Source organism: Cephus cinctus, unplaced genomic scaffold, assembly GCF_000341935.2.
Source record: "Cephus cinctus unplaced genomic scaffold, Ccin1 Ccin1_scaffold1111, whole genome shotgun sequence".
Lineage (NCBI taxonomy): Eukaryota > Metazoa > Arthropoda > Insecta > Hymenoptera > Cephidae > Cephus > Cephus cinctus.
In genome coordinates, this window is record NW_014333620.1 from 134,009 (window position 1) to 153,634 (window position 19,626).

The 19,626-nt window shown below is 42.8% G+C and overlaps 1 protein-coding gene across 4 annotated transcripts in view; it reads left to right on the forward strand.

Moving 5' to 3' along the window:
* The window catches only part of LOC107272159, a 97,471-nt gene that overhangs the window by 59,548 nt on the left and 18,297 nt on the right, over positions 1-19,626 (forward strand). For all 4 annotated transcript variants that reach the window (XM_015749020.2, XM_025089458.1, XM_015749022.2 and 1 more), the window contains 9 exons: positions 15,873-16,202; positions 16,328-16,639; positions 16,843-17,172; positions 17,262-17,567; positions 17,666-17,971; positions 18,080-18,397; positions 18,469-18,789; positions 18,862-19,176; positions 19,245-19,574. In XM_015749020.2, the coding sequence (XP_015604506.1) occupies positions 15,873-16,202; positions 16,328-16,639; positions 16,843-17,172; positions 17,262-17,567; positions 17,666-17,971; positions 18,080-18,397; positions 18,469-18,789; positions 18,862-19,176; positions 19,245-19,574 (2,868 nt within the window). The remainder of the gene's footprint in view (positions 1-15,872; positions 16,203-16,327; positions 16,640-16,842; positions 17,173-17,261; positions 17,568-17,665; positions 17,972-18,079; positions 18,398-18,468; positions 18,790-18,861; positions 19,177-19,244; positions 19,575-19,626) is intronic.

The window sequence follows — 19,626 nt, forward strand, 5'->3', positions numbered from 1 at the left end:
GAATGCAGAGATATTGGTGGTTCCCCATCTTGTTCATGTTTACCAACTTACATAGGCAGTCCACCAAATTGTAGACCGGAGTGCACTATAAATCCTGATTGTCCCAGTAACAAAGCCTGCATAACAGAAAAGTGCAGAGACCCATGTCCTGGCTCGTGCGGATTTGGTGCAACCTGCAATGTTATTAATCATACTCCTGTATGCACTTGTCCAGAGGGTTACACGGGAGATCCTTTCAGTAGCTGTACCCTGAAGCCTCCAGAACGTAAGAATATTTACCAACCCCTATAAAGATTGTCAGGTTAAAAACTTTCTTTTCTACGTATTCAAATATTTCAGCTGTATATGACCCGATAGACCCATGTAATCCATCACCTTGTGGTCCGAATGCACAATGCAGAGATGGGGTTTGCACGTGTCTACCCGAATATCAGGGTGACCCTTACTCTGGATGTCGACCCGAATGTGTTCTCAACACTGATTGTCCTCCGAACAGAGCTTGCATTCGTAATAAATGTACAGATCCTTGTCCAGGTACATGTGGGCAAAATGCAATCTGCAATGTGTACAATCATGTACCTATGTGCAGCTGTCCTCCAGGAATGTCCGGAAATGCATTTGTTATATGTTCCATTGTACAAGGTGTGTTTTTGCCTTCATTCATTTTTTATTCTATATTCGTATATTTTCCCTTCTTCAGTCAAAGTATTATGGTGTATTTTATAATGGAATCCTCAATGTTCTTTTGTAGAAATTATTCACACGAATCCATGCAGTCCTTCGCCTTGTGGTCCTAACAGTCAGTGTCGTGTTATAAACGAACAAGCTGTTTGTTCTTGTATACAAGGATATATAGGTAGCCCACCATCATGCAGACCAGAATGTGTTGTTAGTTCAGACTGTATGAGCAATTTGGCGTGCAGTAATCAAAAGTGTATTGATCCATGTCCTGGAACTTGCGGCATTAGAACGCAGTGTCAGGTTATCAATCACAACCCAATTTGTACCTGCCTACCAAGACACAATGGCAATCCATTCGTTAGATGTGACCCAATTCGTAAGAATATTTTTAAATCATTTTTTATAGTTTAAGAAGAGATAGGGTTTATCTTAATAATGCCTTTTTTCTAATTAGTGGAGGCACCACCGGTTGTTGTTGTAAATCCATGCCAACCGTCACCCTGTGGCCCTAACGCAGTGTGCCAAGTTATAAACGATTCCCCCTCGTGCTCTTGCTTGCCAGAATTCACAGGGGCTCCACCAAATTGTAGACCCGAGTGCGTCAGTAACAGTGAATGTTCTAGCCATCTTGCGTGTATCAATCAGAAATGCAAAGATCCTTGCCCAGGCTCCTGCGGTGCAAATGCAGAGTGTCGTGTGGTCAGTCACACACCATTGTGCGTTTGTATCAGCGGCTATGTTGGAGATCCGTTCAGTCAGTGTACAGTTAAACCACGTAAGCCTCACATCTCCCAATATACAATTTTACTGCCTTGTCGAAGCATCCCTTATAACAAACATTTATCTGTAGCACCCGTTGAACATCTTTCTCCCTGCACACCGTCCCCCTGCGGATCGAATGCCATTTGCAGAGAGCAAAACGGTGTGGGATCCTGCACTTGTTTACCAGAATATATCGGGAATCCGTACGAAGGGTGCAGACCGGAGTGCGTAGTCAGTTCCGACTGTGTGCCAAGTCTTGCATGTATACGATCCAAGTGTCAGAACCCGTGTCCTGGAACCTGTGGACAGAACGCAGATTGTCAAGTGATAAATCACGCCCCATCTTGTACATGTATTCCTGGATTTACTGGAGATCCATTCCGCTATTGTCATCCTACACCTGCGCCTGGTAACGTCACAACCAACTTTTCTTTTTCAACATTTATATAGCAAACATCTGTGTCTCACGATCAAATTATCATTCATAGTGGTTGAAGACGAACCCAGAGATCCATGCAATCCATCACCTTGTGGACCTAACAGCCAATGTCGTGTATTAAATGGCCAAGCAGTGTGTTCGTGTCTTCCGGAATATATAGGAAGTCCTCCTAGCTGTCGACCTGAGTGTGTAGTCAGTTCAGAATGCCCAGCAAACAAAGCTTGCATTAATCAGAAATGCACGAACCCTTGTCCGAATCCATGTGGTCAGAGTACCAACTGTGCCGTTTTAAATCACAGTCCAATTTGCACCTGCATAAGTGGATATACCGGAGATCCATTCACAAGATGTTTCCCAATTCCAAGTGAGTTTTTTAAAAGAAAAACACATACCCAAAAAATATCAAAAAACATATATTATACAATAAACAATTTCAGTACCACCGCCAGCACCTGTTCAAATCCAAAACCCTTGTATACCATCTCCCTGTGGTCCGCACTCTGAATGTCGTGATATTGGAGGTGCACCATCTTGCTCTTGTCTGCCAACCTATATTGGTAGTCCACCAAACTGCAGACCAGAGTGTACAATAAATCCAGATTGCCCAAGCAACAAAGCTTGTATGAGAGAGAAGTGCAAAGACCCTTGTCCAGGATCTTGTGGTGCTTTGGCACATTGTATAGTAATCAATCATACACCAGTGTGTACATGTCCTGAGGGATATACTGGAGATCCCTTCAGTAATTGCTATCCCAAGCCTCCACCACGTAAGAAAAATTTACAGTAATTCAATAGATTTTATTCTGAAACAATTCATAATTTTTATATTATAACGTTTACAGCTGCGGATCCAATTCCAAGGGATCCTTGCAATCCATCACCCTGTGGACCAAATGCTCATTGCGACAACGGCGTTTGCACTTGTCTACCCGAGTATCAGGGTGATCCTTACACTGGTTGTCGTCCAGAATGTGTTCTGAATACAGACTGTCCCTTGAACAAAGCTTGCTTACGTAATAAGTGTATGGATCCATGTCCAGGCACTTGCGGACAGAATGCAATCTGCAATGTTTACAATCATGTACCAATGTGCACGTGTCCCGCGGGAATGTCAGGAAATGCATTTGTCTTGTGCAGTCCTTACAGAGGTATAAGATTGACTCTGAAGATATTTATTCTATAGAAAAAAAAAGACAATTCAACAATATAATTTTTCTTCTTATCATAGAACCAGTGATAACGAATCCGTGCAATCCGTCGCCATGTGGTTCGAATAGTCAGTGTAGAGAAGTAAATGGAGTCGCTGTCTGCACTTGTATAGTTGGTTTCATTGGTAGTCCACCAACCTGTAGACCCGAATGTGTTGTCAGTACCGATTGCTCGCCATCCGAAGCCTGCATTAATCAAAAGTGCAAGAATCCTTGTCCAGGAACTTGTGGAATTTCAGCCTTATGTCAAGTAGTAAATCACAATCCAATATGCAGCTGCCCTGCAAGAATGACAGGCGATCCATTTATTAGATGCACTCCAATACGTAAGAAGTTCACAGATTTTTTTTGATGTATTCTTTCCTTTTGGAACAGTTTGGATAAATTCGCCTTATTACGTTTTAGCTGACAAACCAGTCGTTCAACAAAATCCATGCCAACCCTCGCCTTGTGGTCCTAATGCACAATGTCAAGTCATTAATGATTCACCATCGTGCTCTTGCTTACCAGAATTCACTGGTTCCCCACCAAATTGCAGACCAGAATGTGTTAGTAACAATGAATGTTCAAGTCACCTGGCTTGTATCAATCAGAAGTGTAAGGATCCTTGTCCAGGATCATGCAGCGCGAATGCACAGTGCAGAGTAGTTGCACATACACCAAATTGCTATTGTACAGCTGGATATACCGGTGATCCATTTACTCAGTGTGTCCTGGAGCAAAGTAAGGATCCAAATCATTTCAGTACGCTGCCAATTATCATCAGAAGATTCGATGTACTTAAAAAAACAATTAACCACCTTTCCAGTTGTGCCAATCGAGAAACCTCAGCCGTGTATACCTTCACCTTGCGGCGCAAATGCAATTTGCAAAGAAAGAAATGGCGCAGGATCTTGTTCATGTTTACCGGAATACATTGGAAACCCTTACGAAGGCTGTCGACCTGAATGTGTAGTTAACTCAGATTGTGTACCTAGCAAAGCTTGTGTTCAGACTAAGTGCAAAGATCCTTGTCCTGGCACATGCGGTCAGAATGCAATATGTCAGGTGATCAATCACTTACCTTCGTGCACCTGCATTCCTGGATTCACAGGAGATCCTTTCCGTTATTGTCACGTTGAACCTGCGCCGGGTAAGATACCATTTTCTTATAGTCCAATCGAGTATTGATCTAATTTTTCAACATTTATATAGCAAACATCTGTGTCTCACGATCAAATTATCATTCATAGTGGTTGAAGACGAACCCAGAGATCCATGCAATCCATCACCTTGTGGACCTAACAGCCAATGTCGTGTATTAAATGGCCAAGCAGTGTGTTCGTGTCTTCCGGAATATATAGGAAGTCCTCCTAGCTGTCGACCTGAGTGTGTAGTCAGTTCAGAATGCCCAGCAAACAAAGCTTGCATTAATCAGAAATGCACGAACCCTTGTCCGAATCCATGTGGTCAGAGTACCAACTGTGCCGTTTTAAATCACAGTCCAATTTGCACCTGCATAAGTGGATATACCGGAGATCCATTCACAAGATGTTTCCCAATTCCAAGTGAGTTTTTTAAAAGAAAAACACATACCCAAAAAATATCAAAAAACATATATTATACAATAAACAATTTCAGTACCACCGCCAGCACCTGTTCAAATCCAAAACCCTTGTATACCATCTCCCTGTGGTCCGCACTCTGAATGTCGTGATATTGGAGGTGCACCATCTTGCTCTTGTCTGCCAACCTATATTGGTAGTCCACCAAACTGCAGACCAGAGTGTACAATAAATCCAGATTGCCCAAGCAACAAAGCTTGTATGAGAGAGAAGTGCAAAGACCCTTGTCCAGGATCTTGTGGTGCTTTGGCACATTGTATAGTAATCAATCATACACCAGTGTGTACATGTCCTGAGGGATATACTGGAGATCCCTTCAGTAATTGCTATCCCAAGCCTCCACCACGTAAGAAAAATTTACAGTAATTCAATAGATTTTATTCTGAAACAATTCATAATTTTTATATTATAACGTTTACAGCTGCGGATCCAATTCCAAGGGATCCTTGCAATCCATCACCCTGTGGACCAAATGCTCATTGCGACAACGGCGTTTGCACTTGTCTACCCGAGTATCAGGGTGATCCTTACACTGGTTGTCGTCCAGAATGTGTTCTGAATACAGACTGTCCCTTGAACAAAGCTTGCTTACGTAATAAGTGTATGGATCCATGTCCAGGCACTTGCGGACAGAATGCAATCTGCAATGTTTACAATCATGTACCAATGTGCACGTGTCCCGCGGGAATGTCAGGAAATGCATTTGTCTTGTGCAGTCCTTACAGAGGTATAAGATTGACTCTGAAGATATTTATTCTATAGAAAAAAAAAGACAATTCAACAATATAATTTTTCTTCTTATCATAGAACCAGTGATAACGAATCCGTGCAATCCGTCGCCATGTGGTTCGAATAGTCAGTGTAGAGAAGTAAATGGAGTCGCTGTCTGCACTTGTATAGTTGGTTTCATTGGTAGTCCACCAACCTGTAGACCCGAATGTGTTGTCAGTACCGATTGCTCGCCATCCGAAGCCTGCATTAATCAAAAGTGCAAGAATCCTTGTCCAGGAACTTGTGGAATTTCAGCCTTATGTCAAGTAGTAAATCACAATCCAATATGCAGCTGCCCTGCAAGAATGACAGGCGATCCATTTATTAGATGCACTCCAATACGTAAGAAGTTCACAGATTTTTTTTGATGTATTCTTTCCTTTTGGAACAGTTTGGATAAATTCGCCTTATTACGTTTTAGCTGACAAACCAGTCGTTCAACAAAATCCATGCCAACCCTCGCCTTGTGGTCCTAATGCACAATGTCAAGTCATTAATGATTCACCATCGTGCTCTTGCTTACCAGAATTCACTGGTTCCCCACCAAATTGCAGACCAGAATGTGTTAGTAACAATGAATGTTCAAGTCACCTGGCTTGTATCAATCAGAAGTGTAAGGATCCTTGTCCAGGATCATGCAGCGCGAATGCACAGTGCAGAGTAGTTGCACATACACCAAATTGCTATTGTACAGCTGGATATACCGGTGATCCATTTACTCAGTGTGTCCTGGAGCAAAGTAAGGATCCAAATCATTTCAGTACGCTGCCAATTATCATCAGAAGATTCGATGTACTTAAAAAAACAATTAACCACCTTTCCAGTTGTGCCAATCGAGAAACCTCAGCCGTGTATACCTTCACCTTGCGGCGCAAATGCAATTTGCAAAGAAAGAAATGGCGCAGGATCTTGTTCATGTTTACCGGAATACATTGGAAACCCTTACGAAGGCTGTCGACCTGAATGTGTAGTTAACTCAGATTGTGTACCTAGCAAAGCTTGTGTTCAGACTAAGTGCAAAGATCCTTGTCCTGGCACATGCGGTCAGAATGCAATATGTCAGGTGATCAATCACTTACCTTCGTGCACCTGCATTCCTGGATTCACAGGAGATCCTTTCCGTTATTGTCACGTTGAACCTGCGCCGGGTAAGATACCATTTTCTTATAGTCCAATCGAGTATTGATCTAATATTTCAAATTGGAAACAGTCATCTTTACATGATCTCGTTATTTATTCGACAGTAATTCATGACGATCCACGAGATCCCTGCGTTCCCTCACCATGTGGACCGAACAGTGTGTGTCGTGAAAATAATGGTCAGGCGGTCTGTTCTTGTCTTCCAAATTATATTGGTTCTCCACCCGGTTGTAGACCAGAGTGCGTAGTAAGTTCTGAATGTGCATCAAACAAAGCTTGCACGAACCAAAAGTGCATTGATCCTTGCCCAGAACCATGTGGCAACAATGCGGAATGCAAGGTCATCAATCACAGTCCAATATGCACATGTAGAACCGGATTTACCGGGGATGCATTCACGTCCTGCTTCCCAACTCCACGTTAGTACAATTTAATCTTAACTAGAACTTGCATAATTTTTAAATATCAACTAAATATCGCTGTTTTTATTCCACTTCAGGACCAATACCCGAACTTCCAGTAACGATACCAAGAGATCCTTGCATTCCATCACCCTGTGGACCATATTCTCAATGTAGAAATATTGGCGGAAATCCATCTTGCTCTTGTTTGCCTACGTACATAGGATCTCCACCAAATTGTAGGCCGGAATGTTCTATAAATCCAGAGTGCTCAAGTAACTTAGCATGTATTCGAGAAAAATGCTCCGATCCATGCCCTGGATCTTGCGGACTTGGTGCGAGATGTGAAGTTATAAATCATACTCCAATCTGTACCTGTCCAGATGGATATACTGGCGATCCTTTCACTAACTGTGTACTCAAACCACCGATTCGTAAGACACCCTTCATATTTATATTATACAATTAAAAAATGATTAATTATTTATCTGGACATATTACATACAATTTACAGTACAAGAACCACAAGTCTTAGACTTGTGTAACCCCTCACCCTGTGGACCCAATGCAATTTGTCGGGATGGTACCTGTACTTGTATACCTGAATACCATGGCGATCCATACAGCGGCTGTCGACCTGAATGCGTTGTTAATAATGATTGTCCTAGAGACAAAGCTTGTATTCGCAACAAGTGTGTCGATCCTTGTATAGGAACTTGTGGACAAAATGCACAATGTCTTACGACAAACCATATACCTATGTGCACCTGCCCTGCCGGAACAAGTGGCAATGCTTTCATTGTGTGCTCTCCAGTTAAAGGTAAAATAAAACTCCAGTCATGACGTAAAGTTTTGTTGGACATTTTTAATAGCAATCCTGGAGAATTATTTAAATTCATTTATTCTTGCCCCGACAGAAGAAATTAAACATCCTTGTTCACCGTCTCCGTGCGGACCAAATAGTCATTGCCAGGAAATAAATGGCCTAGCAATATGCAAGTGCATACAAGGTTATATCGGAAGTCCACCATCATGTAGACCAGAGTGCGTTGTCAGTTCAGATTGTCCGCAAAGCCAGGCGTGTATTAATCAAAAGTGCAAGGATCCTTGTCCTGGCACGTGCGGTTTGAGAGCAGAATGTGCTGTAATTAATCACAATCCAATATGCAGCTGTCGTCATGGATTAACCGGAGATCCGTTTTTCGCTTGCAATCCAATACGTAAGATAAAAATTAACTTTCTTCAAAATATTTGTCCTTAATGTAAATCCTCTTTTATGGTTATCAATGATCCATTTTCTTTCATAGTGGAGGTTCAAGCTGAACCAATAAATCCGTGCCAGCCATCACCTTGCGGACCGAATGCACAATGCCAAGTTATAAATCAATCACCGTCCTGCTCCTGTTTACCCGAATTTATAGGATCTCCACCAAATTGTAGGCCCGAATGTGTCAGTAATAGTGAATGCACTAGTCGTCTGGCATGTGTAAATCAGAAATGCAAAGATCCTTGTCCAGGTGTATGTGGCGCCAATGCCGAGTGTCGTGTCTTTAGTCATACACCGATGTGTATCTGTAATTCAGGATTTACCGGTGATCCTTTCACTCAGTGTACACCCGTTCAACGTAAGTCCAGAATTTTTGTTCTTAATGCACTTTGTAAATAATTTCAGAAAATTATAACATCCTTTGTACCATTTTAGCAATTGAAGAAAGACCAACACCTTGCACGCCCACTCCCTGCGGTGCTAATGCAATTTGCAAACAACAAGGTGGTGCAGGATCTTGTTCATGTCTCCCAGAATATATTGGCAATCCTTACGAAGGATGCAGACCTGAGTGCGTTAGGAATTCTGACTGTTCTGCAAATCTTGCATGTATCAGATCTAAGTGTCAAGATCCTTGTCCCGGAACTTGTGGTCAGAATGCACTTTGTCAGACTATAAGCCACTCTCCCACTTGTACCTGTATTCAAGGATACACTGGTGATCCATTCCGATATTGTAATCTGATAGTACCACAAATCCGTAAGATTCTCATTTTCTTTTTTATTTATTTTTTTCATACTACCAATATAACAGATTTAATTTCCCTGAAATTAGAACAAGAAGAAAAGAGAAACCCTTGCAGTCCTTCACCCTGTGGACCAAACAGCGAATGCCGTGTAAATAATGACCAAGCTGTCTGTTCATGTCTACCAACATATATTGGCAGTCCACCAGGTTGCCGCCCAGAGTGCGTTGTTAGCTCAGAATGTCCCTCGACAAGAGCATGCGTGAACCAAAAGTGCATAGACCCATGTCCAGATCCTTGCGGCTCGAATGCATTGTGCAAAGTGATCAATCACAGTCCGATTTGCTTCTGCAAGAACGGCTACACTGGAGATCCGTTTTCCAGATGCTTCCATATAGAAAGTACGTGTCACTTCCTGAGAATCATGTAACTGTTCTCTTTTCAATTTGAAATAATATAAATTCCTTCGATTCATTCTAGTTCAAGTTCAGCAACAACCGCCAGTCTATAGAGACCCTTGCGTGCCTTCCCCTTGTGGAGCTAATGCAATTTGTCAACGCGTGGGGGATACTCCATCTTGTTCTTGCTTGCCAAACTATTTTGGCAGTCCACCAAATTGCAGACCAGAATGTACCATTAATTCAGAATGTCCTAGCAACAGAGCATGCATTCAGGAAAGGTGTAAAGACCCATGTCCAGGATCCTGTGGGTTCGAAGCTCAATGCACCGTAATAAATCATACACCAATGTGTACATGCCGTGAAGGCTACATCGGTGATCCATTCAGTCAATGTCATTTAAAACCTTTGGAAAGTGAGTTACAGAAATGTGATCTTCGTATTCCTCGAAAAGTTTAATTGACTATACTAAAACATATTTTTATACTTCAGTCGAGCCAATTGAGACCGACCCATGCAATCCATCTCCTTGTGGACCAAATGCCCAATGTGACAATGGCCACTGCACTTGCTTACCTGAATACTTTGGAAATCCACTGACTGGTTGTCGACCGGAGTGTGTACTCAATACGGATTGTCCTCGTGATAGAGCATGTATCAGGAATAAATGTCAGGACCCATGTCCTGGCACTTGCGCCAGTAATGCATTGTGCAATGTTATCAATCATATACCAATGTGCAGCTGCGCAACTGGTTTTGAAGGCAATGCCTTTGTTCTTTGCACACCCATCAAAGGTATTTAAAAATTCGTCTCTCTCGCAGAAAATTAAAAGCAACTGTACCAGGAGATAATTTTTTATTTTTTATATAGTTTCTCAAGTTCTTTCTCCCTGCACACCATCGCCTTGCGGACCCAATAGTCAATGTCGTGCCAACAATGGTTTAGCGATTTGTACATGTGTCCCAGGATACATAGGAAGTCCACCGTCTTGTCGACCTGAATGTATAGTCAGTTCTGAATGTCGTTTGAGCGAAGCTTGTACAAATCAAAAATGTAGAAATCCTTGTATCGGCACCTGTGGTCTTGGAGCACGTTGTGAAGTCATAAATCACAATCCAATATGTCATTGTCCCGCCAAGTACACAGGAGATCCATTCGTCCGCTGCACACCAATTCGTAAGACCTATAAGATATCCTGAAAGAATTTTGACTATCAGAATTAAATATTAATTTGCATATTTTATTCCCAATAGCTCAAGAACCAGTAGTGCATGTAAACCCTTGTCAACCATCACCTTGTGGACCAAATGCTCAATGCCAGGTCATTAACGATTCACCGTCTTGTTCCTGTTTACCTGAATTCACTGGTTCTCCACCAAACTGCAGACCTGAGTGTGTCAGCAATAGCGAATGTCCTAATCATCAAGCTTGCGTAAATCAAAAGTGCAAGGATCCATGTCCTGGTGCATGTGGTTCGAATGCACAATGCCGTACAGTCAGTCACACACCAATGTGCTTCTGTGCTGAAGGATTTACAGGAGACCCATTCACGCAATGCGTTATTAAGCCATGTGAGAATTTAATTGATTACTTTATCAATTATAAAAATATCAAAGTTACAATGTCCTCCATGACTATTGATACTTTTACAGTGGAAGACATACCGGAAAGACCAACACCCTGTCTACCATCTCCTTGTGGTCCAAACGCTGTTTGCACTGAACGCAATAGCGCAGGGTCTTGCTCCTGCCTTCTGGATTACATAGGCAATCCTTATGAGGGTTGTCGACCAGAGTGTACTCTAAATTCTGATTGCGCATCCAATCGAGCTTGTGTCAATTCTAAATGCATAGACCCTTGTCCTGGCACTTGTGTTACCAATGCAGAATGTCATGTTGTTTATCACCTTGCCACTTGCTCTTGTTATCCAACGTACACTGGGGATCCTTACCGGTATTGTTCAGAGCAGCAGCCAATTGGTGAGAATACCTATCACTTATTGCATTGTTCTGTCGAAGAAGAATGACAGAATACAAAACTTATATTTTCTGTTATCCCCAGTTGTGGAAATGGACAAAACTGACCCGTGTGCTGAAGCTTACTGTGGTCCTAACAGTCAATGTAGAGTAGTAAATGACGTAGCAGTTTGCTCGTGTCTTCCAAATTACGTGGGAACTCCGCCTTCCTGTAGGCCGGAATGTGTCACTAGTTCTGAGTGTCCATCTGATAAGGCTTGCATCCAACAAAAATGCAAGAATCCATGTCCAACACCTTGTGGTCAAAATTCAGAGTGCAGAGTGATTAATCATGCACCACTCTGCAGTTGCATACAAGGATTTACTGGTGATCCATTTACCAGATGTTTCCCTGTGCCACGTAAGTGTAAAAAAATAAAGAACAATCTCAACCTCAGGTTTTGGAATTAAAAATGACCAGTCCTCCACGCCAATTGCAGTTGTACCACCTGTCCAAGATGAACTACCAAGAGACCCATGTGTACCATCTCCATGTGGACCCAATGCAGAATGTCGTAATGTTGGAGGATCACCCTCATGCTCGTGTCTACAGAGTTACATTGGAAGCCCTCCAAACTGTAGACCAGAATGCACAATCAATTCGGAATGTCCTAGTAGTCAAGCTTGCATACGTGAAAAATGTAAAGATCCTTGTCCAGGATCTTGTGGAGTCTTAGCAAGGTGTAATGTTATGAATCATATACCGGTGTGCACTTGTCCTGAGGGATACACTGGAGATCCCTTCAGTAATTGTTACCCTAAGCCACCACCACGTAAGAACAAATCTTGTCTCGATTATTGATATTTTGAAACAATAGTCTTACCACAAACAATAATTGCAGCGCCTGAACCGATTCCAAGAGATCCTTGCAACCCTTCACCATGTGGACCTAATGCCCAGTGCAATGACGGTGTCTGCACCTGTCTCCCAGAATACCAAGGCAGTCCTTACACTGGTTGTCGACCAGAATGCGTGCTCAATACAGATTGTCCACTTAATCGTGCCTGTGTACGAAACAAGTGCATTGACCCCTGCCCTGGAACTTGTGCACCGAATGCAGTATGCAATGTGTACAATCATGTTCCCATGTGCAGTTGTCCATCGGGAATGACGGGAAATGTATTTGTATTCTGTTCTCCAATCGAGCGTACGTAAACTACCCCATTATTAATTTTTGCGGATATATTTATCAAGATGCCCTATAAAAATTCTACAAATTTACCTAATATTTCCCTTACAGTTCCACCTGTCAGTGACCCTTGCAATCCATCTCCGTGTGGACCGAATAGTCAATGTCGCCAACATAACGGACATGCAATTTGTTCTTGTGTCACTGGTTACATTGGTGCACCACCTACTTGCAGACCGGAATGTGTAGTGAGCTCAGAATGTCCTCAGAATGAGGCATGCAGTAATCAAAAATGTCGTGACCCTTGTCCAGGAACTTGTGGAATTAGAGCAACGTGTAATGTCATCAATCATAATCCAATATGTTCATGTCCTCAAGGCATGACTGGTGATCCATTCATCCGTTGTACACCAATCCGTAAGAACTTTCTTCATCTGGTTTCAATATTTAGTGTTTCATCTTTATTTAAAAATGTCTAAACTATATACTTTCTAATCCCAAAAGCCGAGAAACCTACAGAATACGTCAATCCTTGTCGCCCATCACCCTGCGGACCCAATGCCCAGTGTCAGGTGGTGAACGAATCACCTTCCTGTTCTTGCCTACCAGAATTCACTGGGTCACCTCCGAACTGTCGTCCAGAATGTGTGAGCAACACTGAATGTCCTAGTCAGTTGGCGTGCATCAATCAAAAATGTCGAGATCCTTGTCCGGGGTCATGTGGATCAAATGCAAAATGTCATGTCGTTAGTCATACACCAATGTGCATTTGTGAAGTGGGTTTTACTGGTGATCCATTCACTCAGTGTTCAGCACAGCAATGTAAGGAAATTATCAGAGATAAAAATTCAATTTCAATAGCCCCAGTACGTAACAAATTGTCATACTGTTTTAGTCATTCCCCAAGATACTATTGCACCATGCACGCCATCACCATGCGGTGCAAATGCAGTATGCAAAGTGCAATCAAATGCAGGTTCTTGCACGTGTCTACCTGACTACATCGGTAATCCTCACGAAGGATGTAGACCAGAGTGTATTTTGAATTCTGATTGTCCATCAAATCAGGCATGTATTTCATCGAAGTGTAAGGATCCTTGTCCTGGCACCTGCGGACAAAATGCAGAATGTCATGTGCTAAACCATAAACCATCTTGCACTTGTTTCGTGGGATACACTGGAGATCCATTCCGTTACTGTAATCCAATACCAGCAGCTAGTAAGCTTTTTCTATTTTTTATTTCACTTAAAACTCGCTGATACATCAAGTACAATTTCTCTAAGCTATATGTAATTTCTTTAGCAATCGTAGAAGATCCAATCAATCCCTGTGTACCATCCCCATGTGGACCATACAGTCAATGTCGAGATCAAGGTGGCCAAGCTATTTGCACCTGCTTACCAACATACATTGGAAGCCCACCAAGTTGTAGACCTGAATGTGTCGTAAGCTCGGAATGTCCATCCAATCGTGCTTGTGTTAATCAGAAATGCGTCAATCCTTGTCCTGACCCTTGTGGACAACAGTCAGTATGCACAGTCCTGAATCACAGTCCAATTTGCACTTGCAACTACGGACACACTGGTGATCCATTTATACGTTGTTACCCAATACCACGTAAGCAAAGTTTGGATACACTTCAAAGTTATAGATACTTTCTATTAGCTTTGACTAAAGCTCAACAAATATTTCATGAATTTTCAGCACCACCACCTGTACCAGAATCCCCTAGAGATCCTTGCGTTCCATCTCCATGTGGACCACATTCTCAATGTAGAAATGTTTATGGATCTCCATCTTGTTCTTGCTTACCCAACTACATTGGAAGTCCACCAACCTGTAGACCCGAATGCGTTATCAATGCTGACTGTTCAAGCAACAAGGCTTGTATGAGAGAAAAATGTAGAGACCCATGTCTAGGTTCCTGTGGTCAGAATGCGCTCTGTACGGTATACAATCATGTACCCGTCTGCACATGTTTGGAAGGATACATAGGAGATCCTTTCACTAGCTGCCAATTGAAACCACCACGTAAGCCTTATTTATAATTACCAAGAAATAATTAATCTATTTTATTATAGTGAATTTTATTATACCGACTCCCCTATACAGTTGCAGAGCCTATTGAAACGAATCCCTGCAACCCTTCACCATGTGGTCCCAATGCCAAGTGCGACAATGGCATCTGCACCTGCTTGCCAGAATACTTTGGTGATCCGTACATTGAATGTAGACCAGAATGTGTCTTAAATACGGACTGTTCTCGCGACAGAGCATGTATACGTAACAAATGTGTAGACCCATGTCCTGGTACTTGTGGACAAAATGCATTGTGCAACGTCATAAATCATATACCCATGTGTAGTTGTCCTGCTGGTACAACTGGAAGCGCTTTGATATCCTGTCGCCCTGTACAAGGTATAGGATGATACATGAAATCAATTAGAACAATGAAACTTTATTAAGGACAATAATTCAAACTAAAATATTATATTTTATTAAAAATAACAGCTCCACCCACAACAAGACCGTGCAATCCATCACCCTGTGGCCCCAACAGTATCTGTCACGAGATCAACGGCGTAGCCGTTTGTTCTTGCGCACCAGACTTCTTTGGTAGTCCACCATCCTGTAGGCCAGAGTGTATAGTTAGCTCGGATTGCGCAAGGAACGAAGCCTGTACGAATCAAAAGTGCAGAGATCCTTGTCCTGGTACCTGTGGCTTACAGGCTGTATGCGCAGTCATCAATCACAATCCTATTTGTTCTTGTCCTCCACGATACACAGGAGATCCATTCGTCAGATGTACCTTGATACGTAAGAAAGAAATGAAATGCGAAGTCTTATATTATAGACATACCGGTGAGGCATTTATAATGTAATCTGTTATTTTTCTCATAACAGCGGAACATATACCACCACCTGTTAATCCTTGCCAACCATCACCCTGCGGACCCAATGCCCAATGCCAAGTTATAAACGATTCGCCATCCTGTTCTTGTCTGGCCGAGTATATAGGATCCCCACCAAACTGTAGACCCGAGTGCATCAGTAATTCCGAGTGCCCCAGCCACCAAGCTTGTATCAATAAAAAGTGCAAGGATCCTTGTCCAGGATCTTGTGGATTAAATGCAGAGTGTCATGTAGTGAGTCACACGCCTAATTGCGTGTGCTCGAACTATTTTTCTGGAAATCCATTTGTGCAATGCTTGCCAGTACAATGTAAGAATGCTGCTATGGGTGCTTATTTGGCTTATAATTGAAAGATATGAACATTTAATTTTAATCTGCTCTTTTCAATTGTTCTAGACGAACCGATCCCCGATGACAAACGCAATCCTTGCGTACCGACTCCCTGCGGCTCGAACGCCGTGTGCAAAGAATTGAATGGTGCAGGATCCTGCACTTGTGTCCCTGACTACATTGGAAATCCTTACGAAGGATGCAGACCCGAGTGTGTTATAAACTCCGACTGTCCATCTTATCAGTCTTGCATTCAACTCAAATGTAGGGATCCTTGTCCTGGTGCATGTGGCCAAAATGCAGAATGCACTGCAATAAATCATTTGCCATCTTGCAACTGTCGTGTTGGATACACTGGTGATCCTTTTGCCTTCTGTGTTCTCCCACCGGAGCCCAGTAAGTTTTAGCTACCCTTACTCCAATTAATTCATAAACCTTAAGAGGATTTGAAGCTTCTTTTTTTCTCGTGCAAAAAATATTCTATGCCATCCATAACAATGTACAACTATTCCTTTTCTTAGCTGTCGAGGAAAAGAAAGATCTTTGTAACCCATCACCCTGCGGACCCAATAGTCAGTGCAGAGAAGTTAATGGACAGGCTGTGTGCTCTTGTCTACCCACGTACATCGGTAGCCCGCCAGGATGTAGACCCGAGTGTGTCGTCAGTGCAGAATGCTCTGCCAACTTGGCATGTGTCAATCAGAAATGCGTGGACCCTTGTCCCAATCCTTGCGGACTCAATACAAACTGCGTTGTCGTTAATCACAGCCCTATTTGCACTTGCCAACCTGGATACAGCGGAGATCCGTTCACTAGATGCACGCCCATACCACGTAAGACTTCAAGGATATACTTAACGCTTTCTTGCCCAGCTTCATTTGCCGTTACATATAATATTTCCTATTTGGAAATATTATTAGTTTCACTTATTAAGAGCTTAGATGCGCATACGAATACACAAACGTATGGCTTTGAATGCTTACTATACCAATGCCAATTCAACCCGCTGAATTCTTGACCTTGTAACAATTTTCAGCACCAGAAATAGGTATTGTATTCGAGAGAGATCCATGTATGCCATCTCCCTGCGGAAGCTTCTCACAGTGCCGTAACATCGCCGGTACACCAGCCTGCACCTGTCTAGAAAGTTACATAGGTCAACCACCCAACTGCAGACCCGAGTGCACTATCAATTCCGAGTGTCCAAGCAACAAGGCTTGCATCAATGAGAAATGTCGGGATCCATGTCTCGGTTCTTGTGGCGCTGCAGCCAGATGCGCTGTGGTAAACCACATCCCGATGTGTACTTGCCCTGAAGGATATACTGGCGATCCATTTAGCAGTTGCAACTTACTGCCACCAAATTGTAAGCCCTGAATTGACATATCCCTGAGGACAAACGGTAACAGCAATTCCTAGCGGTATCTAAACTTACGTTTCTCCATATTATTACAGCGTTCGTACCTACTCCAGTAGACAAATGCAATCCTTCTCCATGCGGACCGAATGCAGAATGCAACGATGGTGTATGCACCTGTTTACCGGAATATCAAGGCAATCCCTATTCCAGCTGCCGTCCCGAATGCGTACTCAATGATGATTGCCCACGGGATAAGGCTTGTTTCCGTAACAAATGCAAAGACCCATGTCCTGGTGCCTGTGCCGTTAATGCACTTTGCACGGTCATCAACCACGTACCTATGTGCAGTTGCCCAGGGAATATGACTGGCAATGCATTCAGTTTCTGTTCTCCTGTTCACGGTACGCTACCTCCTGGTTGCTCTTAAGAATAGTTAGAGTGATGATTTCAGAGAATTCAGTAGACCTAATCTAAACACTTTATCGCTTCCCATCGACAGCTCCTATACCAATCAATCAATGTAGCCCATCGCCTTGTGGACCAAACAGTGAATGTCGCGCGGTAAATGGCCACAGTGTATGCACCTGTATTAGAGGATATATCGGCAGTCCGCCCAGCTGTAGACCCGAGTGTATCGTAAGCACGGACTGTGCATTGAACGAAGCTTGCAGCAACCAAAAGTGTAGAGATCCTTGCCCTGGAACCTGTGGACTTAAAGCGAAGTGTGACGTTGTGAATCACAATCCAATCTGCAGCTGTCCAATTCGATTCACCGGTGATCCCTTCATTCGATGCGTGCCAATACGTAAGAATTTCAAGAGTATTGCTTAGTATGCTTAAAAAAGATTCGCCAGATTGCTTTTAATTTTGCCAGAGTTTAGTATTTTTAATTTCGTTAAATTTCCCGTTGCAGCCGATGAGGTCGTTGCACCTGTAGATCCTTGTCAGCCATCCCCCTGCGGTCCAAATGCACAGTGCCAGGTTGTCGGTGATTCACCTTCGTGCTCTTGCCTTCCTGAATTCACTGGTGCTCCACCAAACTGTAGACCAGAGTGTGTCAGTAACAGTGAATGTTTCAATAACTTAGCCTGTATCAATCAAAAGTGCAAGGATCCTTGTCCAGGGTCATGCGGAGCCAATGCTGAATGTAGAGTCGTTAGTCACACTGCAATGTGTATCTGCGCGAGTGGATACACAGGTGATCCTTTCACGCAGTGTAGTGTGATCGAGAGTAAGTATAGCAAAAACCAGCATTTCGATATTGCGCTGGGCAGAAAATCTGTAATTGCATAACATTTACAGTACAACCATCTATTCCTGAGAGACCCTGTGTACCATCACCATGTGGTTCCAACGCTGTGTGCAAGGAACTTAACGGTGCTGGATCATGTACTTGTCTGCCGGATTATATTGGCAATCCTTACGAGGGATGCAGACCAGAATGCGTGATCAATTCTGATTGTCCAGCTAGTCAATCGTGCATAAATACCAAGTGCAAAGATCCGTGTCCAGGAACTTGTGGTCTAAACGCAGAATGTCAAGTTATTAATCATCTACCAATGTGTACTTGTTATCCCAGATACTCCGGTGATCCATTTAGATATTGCAGCCCGATATACGAAGGTACTTAATACATTAGATTCCACTTTGACCTTGTTTAACATGAAATCCTTACCTTGGGAATTTTTATCATAGACACTGTGCCACCTGTAACCGACCCGTGCAGTCCATCCCCTTGCGGACCCAACAGTCAATGTAGAGTTGTCAATGGGCAATCTGTATGTTCTTGCTTACCTGAATACATTGGTAGCCCACCAGGATGTCGACCAGAGTGTACAGGAAGTTCGGAATGTGCATCAAACCGAGCTTGTGTGAACAGAAAGTGTGTTGATCCTTGTCCAGGAACTTGCGGTTCGAATTCGAGATGCGATACTATCAATCATAGCCCTATTTGCGTTTGCCAACCTGGTTACACTGGTGATCCCTTCGTTAATTGTTTCAAGATACCTGGTAAGACTATTTCAAGGCTTGACAGATGATTCGCTTTAAAGATACTTTAATTTCAAATATTCTTGCAGTTCAAGAACCTGTACCTCATCCACCATATGTTAATCCGTGCGTACCGTCACCCTGTGGACCAAATTCAGAATGTAGGGATGTCAATGGCCAGGCTTCTTGTGCCTGTTTGTCAACTTTCATTGGATCACCACCAAATTGCAGACCAGAGTGTACAATCAATCCAGATTGCTCTAGTAACTTAGCTTGTCTCCAGTCCAAGTGCAGAGACCCTTGTCCAGGATCATGTGGTTTAGGAGCACAGTGTACTGTGGTAAACCATACACCCATGTGCATTTGTCCAGATGGGTTCACTGGAGATCCATTCACCAGATGTACTGTAAAAGAAATACGTAAGAAATTTCCCATGTAGCTTTCTTCATCTTAAATCAATCTAAAGAGGAA